Source organism: Cervus elaphus, chromosome 12 (genome assembly GCF_910594005.1).
Source record: "Cervus elaphus chromosome 12, mCerEla1.1, whole genome shotgun sequence".
Lineage (NCBI taxonomy): Eukaryota > Metazoa > Chordata > Mammalia > Artiodactyla > Cervidae > Cervus > Cervus elaphus.
In genome coordinates, this window is record NC_057826.1 from 56703944 (window position 1) to 56716596 (window position 12653).

Genomic DNA, 12653 nt, shown 5'->3' on the forward strand with positions numbered 1-12653 from the left:
GAGTAGTAGGAAAAATTCATCTTTCCATAAGTGCAGAAAACTTTCTATCCTTTAGAAGACTTGAGACAATATTAAAATGACTAGAGAAGGCTGGTGAAATTTAGTTCTGAACTCTGAAAACCACCTAAGGGATAATTTGCAAATGCCATCTGGGATCCAGGCAGCCTCATCAACAAAAGGGGAAACTGGTTGAGATCATACAAATCTAAAATTCACATACATTTTTACATCTGGACTGAATCTTTCCTTGGTACAGGCTTTCATGTATTAAAATAATTGTTTGCAGGTTTTAGCTTTTTCTTTTTTTTTTTTTTAACCCACAGCCTCAGAAATCAAAATGTGCAACATCCAACTTGAAAACTACAAAGAATTCCTTTATCAAAAAAGTTAGTTGTGAGACAGGATTTACACTAAACTCTGAACTTGATAGCCTAGTCAAAAACAATTTTGTTTGAAACTTTCATTTCAAGCATCTGCCACAAAAGGCTACAGAGTCTATTATGTCATAAGTTTTGAAAGCCAAAAACTTTATAAGTGTAGTTAAAAGTGGAAGCAAAGTTCAGAATCTCAAAAAGCTCTACACTTCCCCACCTCCCCTTCCAATTTAGCTAGTCCATTTGAATGAGTTTTTAAAGAACTTGTAGCTAAAACTTAGTACCTAGCACATGGACATTTCCCTTTCAGAAGCAACAGTTTTTATCCTGGCCCATTAGGTTTTCCGGTAGAGCCAGGAGCATCTTAATTCTCAAGTTCAAATTATGTATTTGAGGCTAGTAGCTTACCCACCCCCGTTGCCCCCCAAAAAGGAGGGGGGTAGAAGCAGAGAAAGATTTCCTGTCCCTTAGAGTGTTTGGGGCCCTGCAAGAACTGCTGATTACTGTGGTCCATCAGTGTCAGCTCTCAGGCACTCTTACAAGCAATTCAAAGTGGGGGCTTGGTGGGGTGGGGAGAATTAGTTCATATTACAGACAGTCTGCTTTCTGGAAAAGATATCCCGCAGATAACTGGATAGCAGATATTCCCTGGGGGACCCTTCTCATCTAATAATCCCAGAAGTCCATTTTAATATGAAATATAAATCCAATATATTTACAAACATACTGAAAGAGCATTCAAATGTCAGCTGTCTCATATTGTGGAGTATTTTCATTTTTAACATAATACTTCTATTTCTCAAAACCACACCCAAGGAAAAATGATTAAGTGCTAGAAGTTTTTTTTTTTTACTACAAAGGACAACAGCACAAGCATCTGTTTTCCTGCCTCTCTCTTCTGTTCTTCTCCCCTCCCCCACCTTCTACCCGGCAGGCGGTCTGTAGGTTTTGGTGCCTGTTAAAATTACTTTCTACAATAGTTTCATAATGCTGTAGATTCTGAAAAACTTCTGATCCTCTAACAGTGCTGAGCCTAAACTTATGCTCTGTTCTAAGAAGAGAAATCCAAAAGTCAAAAGCCTTTTTAATGACAGATGTATTACGGAAAATTTTCCCCACAAAGTTTTGATGCTGTGAAATATCAACTCCCTGAAATCACAGAAAGGAAATGACTTACATTCTTGGAAAATGAAGCCACTAGCAGCTTTCTCCAATAGAATTCTCTAATCCCTAAACTACACCCTGTGGCAACGGGGGAGTATTTCGTGCAAGGACTAAATTTATATAGATGCTTATAAAAACCAATAAACAAACATTGCCAGGTCCCAGAGAAAAAGAGGCGGAATCTACATGAGAAATCCAGCAAGAGATACTTTTTCTGAACACTCAAAAAGGTTAGAGCGCACAAACTTGAAGTTAGAAGCAACCTGAGAACGCTTGCTTAAGTTTTTCTTCCCTGCTGTGGGCAATGCACAACTCCTGAGGGAAATACTGGCAAAACAGATTTTTGCTAGAATTCCAAACGAAAAGGATGTCAAGGAGCTAATATTTCTTTGGGCACTAACTAAACAACTGCACGGCCTGAAAATTCGCCAACTTTCACCTCAACTTTAAAATGTGCTTATTTTGACAGCTTTCCATTTCTTCCTGCCTTCAAGAAAACGCCCTCACCATTAGATTATGCTGTCCCGGGACTAGAGGGTTGCTGTAATTCCCGTGGACCTCACTCGGGTGGCCCCCAGCTGTCCATCCCTGACAGCTCCTGGCTCTCCTCGGGCACAAGCTGGGGGTCTCCTCGGCCCGGAGCCGGGCCTGCGCGTCGCTAGCTCCTCCAGGAACCCAAATACTGCAGGCCGCGCCCCCCACTCTCATCCCACCGAGGCCCCCTTCCGGCGTCGCCGAGCGCGAGCTCAGTCTCCGGCTCCCCAGACCAGGGACTTACGGGGACGGTGGGACAGACGCCGCGCTCAGATCCCCTCACGCAGCCGGGCTGCCCGGGCCGGCGCGCGCACAACAGGCGGCACCCAGGAATTCGGGGCTCAAGAGCTGGCCCAGCCGCCCGGACACAGCAACGGGGCGTGACGGGCAGGCGTCCCCAGCCCGACCACCCGGGAGCCGAGCGCGAGCACCGATCCCGGGGTCGCAGCCCGCAGTCCCGATCGGCCTCCCGCCTCGCCGCAGAGGCTGCCCGAGGCTCTGCGCCTTCTTCGCTGCCCGGTTCGGCTGCCCCGGGGCCCCGTCCTCCCTTCCCGGCGTGGGCGAGCTCCGACTCGCCGAGAAGCGACCTTCCTTCCAGTCCAGTGCCCGACGCCCAGAGCTGAGAGAGGGAGGAGAAGGAGAAGAAAGACGCGGAGAAGGGGACACCTCCTGGGCTGGGGCTCGCGACTTCCAGAAGCCCTCCCGAGGTCCCGTCCAGCCTCCGCCGCCGCCCGGCCGGCAGGGGGCAGAATGAGCGGCCGGGGCGCGGTGGCCGTCTTGGAGGTCGGCCAGGGGAGTTCCCGGGTACCCGGCTCCTGCTCTTACCTCGGAGAAGGTCCGCAGCACCGGGCGTCAGACTACTCCCAGCTCTCCTTGCCTTCCTGTCGGCGCCGCGCCTGCCCCACTCTCTCAGCCCCTTGCCCCGGGCAGCCAGACGAGCGCTCCACGTCCGCCCCGCCCCCGCCTCCCGCCCCGCCCCCTGAGGCTCCGCCTCCAGCCCGCCCCGAGGTGGCGGGGGCAGTGGCAAAGCCGCAGCAGCAGAGCGTGGAGCTCGCAACCGCACGTGGAGCGCCTGCAGGCCCCGCCCCGGGCCCAACCAAGCGTCCCGCGGAGGGGTGCCGCGAGTCAGAGGCGGGAGAAAGCCGAGCTCGCCACGCCTCCGGGGTCCTGGGGAGGGAGGCGAGCCGCAGATGGATGCTATGTTAGGACCGCAGCCATCTAGGCTCTCCCCAGCAAAACGGAGACGGAGGCGCGAGGGGACACTGTCAGCTCCCCCCAGTTCTCGCCTAATGGCCCCCTCTGACACCGGCCTTCGCTCCCGGGTATCTCTGCCTCCTGAGCTCAGTCCGGCTGGCTGGGGGCGGCAGTTTGGCCTGAGCTTCGTTTTAGCAATTCGGAACGACGGAGGGGAGGCCACTGGGCGAGGAGGCGGTCCCAGCGGAGGCGGCTTAGCGATTACTTCCTCCAGTCCTCCCGTCCCGCACCCACCTGCCCATCCACCCCTCAGGACGCCGGTCTTTCGCCGGTTTTATGCTCAATGGAGGAGGCCCCGCCGAGGAAGGCAAGCCTTCCCCGCTAACTGCCTCTCCAGGTCTTCAGGTAGACACAGCCTCTGTCCGCTGTGGTTTTAGCGCCAGTGACCTCTCGGACATTATTTTTACCCCTCTGCTCTCGATGGTAGCCGAGGGTAGCCGAGGGAGTGATGCAAAAGGCCAATGGAAGGTATTTTTAGGGCACTAAGACTCAAGATAGGAGATGGAGATTTTGGGGGGCCACCTTTTAATTGTTGGGTCTAGGGAAGGAGTAGGTTACTCCTTTCCAGCCAGGCTGCGCCACTTGGACCAGCTTCTGGGGACTGGAGACGAGAGAGGAACCAGCCTCCACCTGGCCTCCAGGCCCGCAACTCACAGAACTACCCGCTCCCCGCGCCGGGGCTTCTACCCTCCTAGGTCTTCTGTTGCCTGCTAATCCGGTGAGCCCTCGCCAGGGGCGGCAGTAACGCCCACGGGGCCCCTCACTAAGGGAGTGATGAGGTGCCTCTGGAAGTGACAAGGAGACAAGGAAACCGAGGGCCTGAGAAAGGACACTACTCCAAATCAGATTTATGCTAACAGAAGCCAGCTTTAAAATTACCCTGCTCTTTTTATCTAAACATATAGTTTGATCCAAAAAAAGTTACCTGTTGAAGGTATGCCTCTGTGCCTTGTTTACATGGCAGAAGAAATTCCGTTTTGTGTTCACAGCCGAAGCTTACTAGAAATAGTTGTTTCATTCACAGCTTTTACATTTTGAGAACAATGACATTAGAACTGAATATTGGGGATGGTGATCTTTTTTTATCTTTCCGCAATGTATAATCCATTCGGAGCTTATTTCGGATAAAGCAAAACAGTTTCTAAGGCTATTGCACTCATGATTTAAAGTCATGACTCCTTTGTGGGAAGGAGGACAAGAACTATGTTCCAAGGACTGCCGTTTGAATTAGTTGTGTTTAATTAATAGACTAAATTAAAAATTTTGTTTAGTAGTTGATTGCAACATTGACATTTAAAAGTGGAGGTTTATATTTTTCCTCTCATTTTTGACTTTAATGTGCATTCAGAATCAGTACATATTAAACAATAGTTGACAACGTCTTAATTTGATATCTAATGAGATAACCCAAGTTTTCATATGTGAAGATAAATGAGACAAGTGAGAAATATAACACTATCATGGAAAACAGTTCCTAAATCTGATTATTTTTTTCAGGCTTCATGCATAAAAATCTAGCAGATAAAGAATAACGTTGGATTGTGAAGCATTGCTGCAATTTGAAGAAATTAGGTAACCCAGGGAGTAAAATATTTTAAACCACTTTTAAAAAACATGTGTTCAAGATTGGGTTTATTGTCTAGGATTTTATTATAGCAAAATTTACTATATGAATTTTTAAAATCATAATCATGTTATTAGTATGAATACCATGATAAACATAGACTCTTCACATCTTACACTTTGTAAACTAAGTACTTTAAAATTCTTAAAAATCAGTTTTATAAACCCCTGAAACAACATAAAATTCAGGAAGGATTGCTTTGGAAAACAACACAGTCCACTCAAGATGGAACTGGAACTGAGAAAGGATGAGTTGTTTTAGATGTTTCTTACCACAGGAAATGTTTTTCTGTGCTTATTGTAATAAATAATGCAGTTTTGTAGGTAATTAAAGTATATTTTATGATTCTCTTTGATGTTTAGATATGGATTTATTTTCATTGGTATGATGACATGTTTTCCTAAATATGAGATGTTGACCATCAAGTGAAATATTATCCTAAAACACATCTTAAACTTTCTCCATAGCAATATAAATATTGTATGTTTTTGCTTTAGTTTTATTAGGAAGAGGTTATTTGTCCCATAAATTTATTTATTGAGTACTCCCTTAGGACACAAGCACAGAGTTACACTCTGGGATTTAAACCTAAAAATAGCATCTTATTATAGTTTGAGGGAACAGATGAACTTTATGCTTGGTATAGTAGAGATATGCAGGAGGGATAATGGGACGGCCAAGAGAGGGCTTCAGATATATCCTATCAACCGAGATGGGAAGGATGAATGCAAGTTTGAGAACAAGTTGGTTGAGGTGGTGTTTCTCAAACTTGGTAGCACATTGCAACCACCTAGGGATTTTAAAAACTCCTGATGCCTGTGTTCCAGGAATATGATTTAATTAGCCTAGGATGTGACCTGGACTTGGGGATGTTTTCAAGAGGCCCATATTATTCTATATGGAGACACATGTGGGAACTATGGGTTACAGTATCTCAGGAAAAGAGCACAGAATGAGCAGGTGCATGGAGGCATAGTTTTAAAGGATAATGACTGTAGCCTCATTTTGTAATTGAACATGCTTAAGCTTTGGTGGGTGATAGTTACACATTTTTAGGTAAGAAACACAGTTACATAGAAAATGAAGAGATGTGAACTGCTATAATTTACATCCCTATACAAAGTATTTTCCAAACACCAGAAGAGTACCTTAAGAATTAAGTTCAGTTCAGTATGTTAGAAGAAAATAATCTAGTTCTTTTTCATCTTTTACACATAATTCAAGAGAATTTGGAACTTACCATATGTTTTAATGCTGAAATATAAATTCTAGTCAAAGGGAGAAGCCAGTAAATTGACATATTAGCTTTTAAAGAATACTTTCTCCAAATTAAATTCTGTTCATCATTCTGACTGAAGGTCATAATAAAGAAATTAGGCTCCTTTTTCTCTTTGGTAATTACTAAAGTTCATTGAAAAAGCAAAACTATTCATTTTAAAGCAAATAAATTTAAGTCCTACTCGAAGGTCTTAAATGTCCCTTTGCATGCATGCTAAGTCACTTTTCCAACTCTTTTCGACCCTACTGACTGTAGCCCACCAGGCTTCTCTCTCCATGGGATTCTCCAGGCAAGAATATTGGAGTGGGCTGCCATTCCCTTCTCCAGGGGATCTTCCCAACACAGGGATCAAACCCGAGTCTCCTGTAATCCGTCCATTGCAGGTGGATTCCTTACCACTGAGCCAGCAGGGAAGCCCAAATGTCCCTTTCGCTAACATATATTACTTTGAAAGAAAAAAGAATCACACATGGAAACAAACAGTACAGGTTTTCACTGACAAAAACTCAAAGTGCACTTATTATTCTCAGCTAGTGTATAACTTATGTTCTGTAAGATAAAACACCAAAAGAGATTTTAATTCTCAAGGGAAGTCAGGAGACTTGATTAACAGTCATTTAATCCAGCTGTCTCATTATTATGTACTAGGAGTCCCTAACCAGGAATAGAAAGAATTATAGCTCACCTCTGAACAACACAAGTTTGAACTGCATAGGTCTACTTATATGTGAATTTTTTCCCCACTAGTTAATACTACAGTACTACAGGATTTTCCAGTAGTCATATATGGATATGAGAGATGGACCATAAGGAAAGCTGACTGCCAAAGAATTGATTCTTTTGAACTGTGGTGTCAGAGAAGACTCTTGAGAGTCCCTTGGACTGCAAAGAGATCTAACCAGTCAATCCTAAAGGAAATCAATCTTGAATATTCATTGGAAGGACTGATGCTGAAGCTCCAATACTTTGACCACCTGATGCGATGAACCAACTCTTTAGAAAAGACCTTGATGCTGGGAAAGATTGAAGGCAGGAGGAGAAGGGGACAACAGAGGACAAGATGGTTGGATGACATCATCAACTCAATGAACATGAGTTTGAGCAAGCTCCGGGAGATGGTAAAGAACAGGGAAGCCTGGTGTCTGCAGTCCATGGGGTCACAAAGAGTTGGACACAACTGAATGACTGAACAACAGGATCCACAGGCAGACATGGAACTGCAGATACAGAGAAACCACAAATATGGAGAACTGAGGGTATATGTATATATTTGGAGGGCCAACTATAAGTTTTACATGGAAGGATTGCGTGGAGTCCTTTACATGCATGGAGGATGAGTTCCCCTACACCCTACCCCACCCCTTGTTGATCAAGGGTCAGCTGTATTTTGTAGAGGCTCCACAGCACTGGAATTAATATTATGTACTGATCTAACTCAGGAAGATTTACCTTTACCCAATTTACAGATACAAAATTGAAAAATTTTTAAAGTCATTAAATTCTGTTCTCTTGGCCATCAAGTTTTGAGACACTACTTTAAAATAGTTGAACTTGATTATCCTGGGACAAAGTTTGCTTTTAATACAGTATATAAAACTTTACAGGAGACATATTTGAAGAGTTACTTTCTTTCTATTCCAGTATGGTTTTAGTTTCACCACAAACACCACATTCTGGTTCCTTGAGGGCTCAAATACTTGAATACTCCAGACAAAAGTTTCCATAAGACTAGGGCTGGGGGCCAGTGCCGGGGCTCACAGGCCAGGCCATTCACTCTTCAGGAGAGGCTGTTCTAAGGGGTGCAGGGGAGACATGAGCTACGCGAGGTAGGACAGCCAGCCCAGCATGGAGAACTGCCCTGAGGTTTTCTAGTTGAAAGGCACAGTGACAAAGACAGTGCTGGCTTGAGGGATATTGCTGCCCACTAAAACAGGGTGAGGAATTAAGTGTGAAAAGAGCACTGCTGCCTTATGTATGGGCTTCACATTCTAGAGGAGATTGAGGACAGGCAGAAGGGCCCTTGAGTAAAAAAATGTCTAGCAGAATGAAGATAAGGGAGACTCCCTACAGTATAAAACCTGATGTATGTCACTCTTATGTTTATACAATGGGCTTTTAAGGTCCTAGAGCAGTTTTTCAGCCCAGATTCCTTGATTACTCTACAAAAAGCTAAAAGAAAATATTCCTAACCCTTAGAGATGCGAGGCAACACTCTCCACTCCCTACTGGGGGAGACAGATGAGAAAGGAAAGGAAGTAGGACTCTGGCAACAGACTGGTTACTCTGAGTTATGCCTCAGGCACACTCTGATGATTTTTATCTTGGGTGGCATCCTAGGTGGCATCACTTTCAAACAGAAATGATAACAGTACAGATGTCACTGAACTTCTCTTCTATATGTAATGTCATCTTACTGATTTGTGCCTGAGACACATGAAACATACTGAACTAGAATGGGGAAACAAACACAGACTTACAGCCTGGTCAGTGCTAATCTTCTTGATGGAAATTCCATTTATGAGGAAGATTTATGAAATCTGTCTGGTCTGTTTTAATTTGATTACCTTGAGTAGATTATAGGCATAACAAACATGCTCTTAAGCTTGATTTTAGTTGCTTAAAAAGTAATGATGGACAAAGGTTCAAATAAGATGTAGTTGTTCTGGAATTTCACAGGAAATTCACTGAGGCTAAAGAACAGAATGGGATAGACTAGAGATCACTTCAAGAAAATTAGAGATACCAAGGGAACATTTCAGGCAAAGATGGGTTCAATAAAGGACAGAAATGGTATGGACCTAACAGAAGCAGAAGATATTAAGAAGAAGTGGCAAGAATACACAGAAGAACTGTACAAAAAAGATCTTCATGATCCAGATAATCACAATGGTGCGATCACTCACCTAGAACCAGACATCCTGGAATGTGAAGTCAAGTGGGCCTTAGAAAGCATCACTACGAACAAAGCTAGTGGATGTGATGGAATTCCAGTTGAGCTATTTCAAATCCTGAAAGATGATGCTGTTAAAGTGTTGCACTCAATATGCCAGCAAAATTGGGAAACGCAGCAGTGGCCACAGGACTGGAAAAGGTCAGTTTTCATTCCAATCCCAAAGAAAGGCAATGCCAAAGAATGCTCAAACTACCGCACAATTGCACTCATCTCACACGCTAGTAAAGTAATGCTCAAAATTCTCCAAGCCAGGCTTCAGCAATACATGAACCGTGAACTTCCAGATGTTCACGCTGGTTTTAGAAAAGGCAGAGGAACCAGAGATCAAGTTGCCAATATCCGCTGAATCATCAAAAAAGCAAGAGAGTTCCAGAAAAACATCTATATCTGCTTTATTGACTACGCCAAAGCCTTCGCCTGTGTGGATCACAATAAACTGTGGAAAATTCTTCAAGAGATGGGAATACCAGACCACCTGACCTGCCTCTTGAGAAACCTGTATGCAGGTCAGGAAGCAACAGTTAGAACTGGACATGGAACAACAGACTGGTTCCAAATAGGAAAAGGAGTATGTCAAGGCTGTATATTGTCACCCTGCTTATTTAACTTATATGCAGAGTACATCATGAGAAACGCTGGGCTGTAAGAAGCACAAGCTGGAATAAAGATTGCCGGGAGAAATATCAATAACCTCAGATATGCAGATGACACCACCCTTATGGCAGAAAGGGAAGAGGAACTAAAAAGCTTCTTAATGAAAGTGAAAGAGGAGAGTGAAAAAGTTGGCTTAAAGCATAACATTCAGAAAACTAAGATGATGGCATCTGGTCCCATAACCTTGTGGGAAATAGATGGGGACACAGTGGAAACAATGTCAGACTTTATTTTTGGGGGCTCCAAAATCACCACAGATGGTGATTGCAGCCATGAAATTAAAAAATGCTTACTCCTTGGAAGGAAAGTTATGACAAACCTAGATAGTATATTAAAACACAGAGACATTAATTTACCAACAAAGGTCTCTCTGGTCAAGGCTGTGGTTTTTCCAGTGGTCATGTATGGATGTGAGAGTTGGGCGGTGAAGAAAGCTGAGCGCTGAAAAATTGATGCTTTTGAACTGTGGTGTTGGAGGAGACCCTTGAGAGTCCCTTGGACTGCAAGGAGATCCAACCAGTCCATCCTAAAGGAGATCAGTCCTGGGTGTTCATTGGAAGGACTGATGCTGAAGCTGAAACTCCAGTACTTTGGCCACCTCATGTGAAGAGTTGACTCATTGGAAAAGACCCTGATGCTGGGAGGGATTAGGGGCAGGAGGAGAAGGGGATGACAGAGGATGAGATGGCTGGATGGCATCACCGACTTGATGGGTGTGAGTTTGAGTAGACTCTGGGAGTTGGTGATGGACAGGGAGGCCTGGTGTGCTGTGATTCATGGGGTCGCAAAGAGTCGGACACGACTGAGCGACTGAACTGAACTGAACTGAAAGAACTTTGTTGCAGGTTTCCAAGAGACACCCTACCCATCTGCAGTGGCTAGGATTTTTTTTTTTTTTTTAAATTTTTTCCAGTGGGTTTTGTCATACATTGATATGAATCAGCCATGGATTTACATGTATTCCCAATCCCGATCCCCCCTCCCACCTCCCTCTCCACCCGATTCCTCTGGGTCTTCCCAGTGCACCAGGCCGGAGCACTTGTCTCATGCATCCCACCTGGGCTGGTGATCTGTTTCACCATAGATAGTATACATGCTGTTCTTTTGAAATATCCCACCCTCACATTCTCCCACAAAGTTCAAAAGTCTGTTCTGTATTTCTGTGTCTCTTTTTCTGTTTTGCATATAGGGTTATCGTTATCACCTTTCTAAATTCCATATATATGTGTTAGTATGCTGTAATGTTCTTTATCTTTCTGGCTTACTTCACTCTGTACAATGGGCTCCAGCTAACACAAGGTTGCATTAACTGGTATGATAAAAAGGAAAAAGTATTTGTGAACACCCACATTAGAGTCCTGTTTCCCTTTCACCTGATCCTAGTTTAGAAACAAAACCTACATTCACTCCTGTTTGGCTTGGCTGTGGAACTTCAATGCCAAAAAAATCTTAAGAAGTTCTAGAGGCAAAGCAGTGGTTCCATTTTTCTTTTTCAAGGGTGGCTTAATGTATCATTTTATTAGCCTAAACAGAATTCTTAGGCTCGAGTTCTTTGAAGAAGGAACACTGGTAGTTAGACTGTTAGAAATCACAGATTTTAGATTCTTCCCAAAGGACCTCAGACTCCGAAGTTCAGTTCTGACAGGCCAGGAGAATAAAGTGCTAGTTGGTAGCACTCTTAACTAGATCTAGCTTTGAAGGTAAGACCCTTTGGGGTTGGGGGAGAATAGGCTTTCTTAAACTTGCTTTCTGTTAAAAACTTTCAATAAAGTATTTGTGATTCACTTTTCATTAAGCCAAATATTCTATATGATTTCTTGAGCAGAAAATCAGAATCAGCAAATTAATGACTTTCTCTTCTGCCAGTAGTTCTATATTGAATAATATTTTTGCCACTTTAACTCCAATTTCTTAAAGGATAATGGAGATATATACCCACTACATCATAATTTCATAGACATACAGACAATATACAAATTAATATAAAATATTTTATTATCATCACTTTTTTTGGTAGCATTTTCACTATCTGAAATTATTTATAAATATGTTCACTTGTTCATCACCTGTCTCTCTGTTTAGAATGTAAGCTTCATGTGAGCACAGATCTAATCTCTCTGACTGTCATGGCCCCAGCATCTAGGACAGTGTCTGGTACATATTTGTTGAATGAATGAATCCCATAAACGATGTGTAAGAAGGGTGTGTGTGTGTGTGTGTACACAGCTGCCTTAGAGCAGGGTAGAGAAGAGAGTAGGCACTGAGATGAGAATGGGAGAGGATTAACATTTTTTGAGATATCCCAGATAATGATGAGAAAAGATCAATCCCTTAAGAAGATTTTTGGTTGATTTGAATGAAGCTTCATACATCAGCCAGTTCACCTAATGTTTATGTTTAAGGTAAAAATATACATATAATTATCAATATTTTATCTCTACTGATATTCCTTAATGTATATTGTATTTCTGTGTGAGCCTTCCCCCTGCCTTTAAATACTCACCCTACAGCCTTTTGAGATACTAAGAAGAATGTTAGAAAGATTTTGCTAGAGCGGTTGATCAGTTATTGAATTCCTTGCTAGCAAAAACGTTCTGATGAGATATCCTTAGGACAGAGTGGTTTGAGTTAAGCAAGGGGAACCTAAGTGGCCTTGCTGCTGTTTGCTCAGTCCCCTCAACTCCATGTGATGTTTCACTGGCCCTTGTGCCATCTGCTCCATCTCTAAATACTGGAAACTGCTGTCTACCACGTCCTACCTTCCACCTCTTCCACCAGAGCTGTTGTTTAACCATGAGACTTTCAGTCACCACCACC

At 43.5% G+C, this 12653-nt stretch overlaps 2 protein-coding genes across 6 annotated transcripts in view; one reads left to right on the forward strand and one right to left on the reverse strand.

Moving 5' to 3' along the window:
- The window catches only part of FRMD6 (FERM domain containing 6), a 78191-nt gene extending 75146 nt beyond the window's left edge, over positions 1 to 3045 (reverse strand). For 2 of the 4 annotated variants that reach the window (XM_043919007.1, XM_043919003.1), the window contains exon 1: positions 2898 to 3045. The gene's annotated coding sequence lies outside the window, so the exon portion shown is untranslated. Of the gene's footprint in view, positions 1 to 2316; positions 2447 to 2897 lie in introns of those variants that run through there. The other 2 variants (XM_043919004.1, XM_043919006.1) reach the window with 2 other exon arrangements.
- Positions 3046 to 3289: 244 nt separating this feature from the next.
- LOC122704390 (putative uncharacterized protein FRMD6-AS1) lies at positions 3290 to 7024 on the forward strand. 2 transcript variants are annotated; one of them, XM_043919009.1, is made up of 3 exons: positions 3290 to 3671; positions 4824 to 4898; positions 6977 to 7024. In XM_043919009.1, exons 1-2 carry the CDS (start codon positions 3362 to 3364, stop codon positions 4856 to 4858), a joined length of 345 nt encoding a protein of 114 aa, XP_043774944.1. In that variant the 5' UTR covers positions 3290 to 3361; the 3' UTR covers positions 4859 to 4898; positions 6977 to 7024. The 2 variants fall into 2 exon arrangements, with proteins under 2 accessions (XP_043774944.1, XP_043774943.1); XM_043919008.1 differs by lacking the exon at positions 6977 to 7024 and having other exon boundaries at positions 4824 to 5262.
- The last annotated feature ends 5629 nt before the right edge of the window (positions 7025 to 12653 follow it).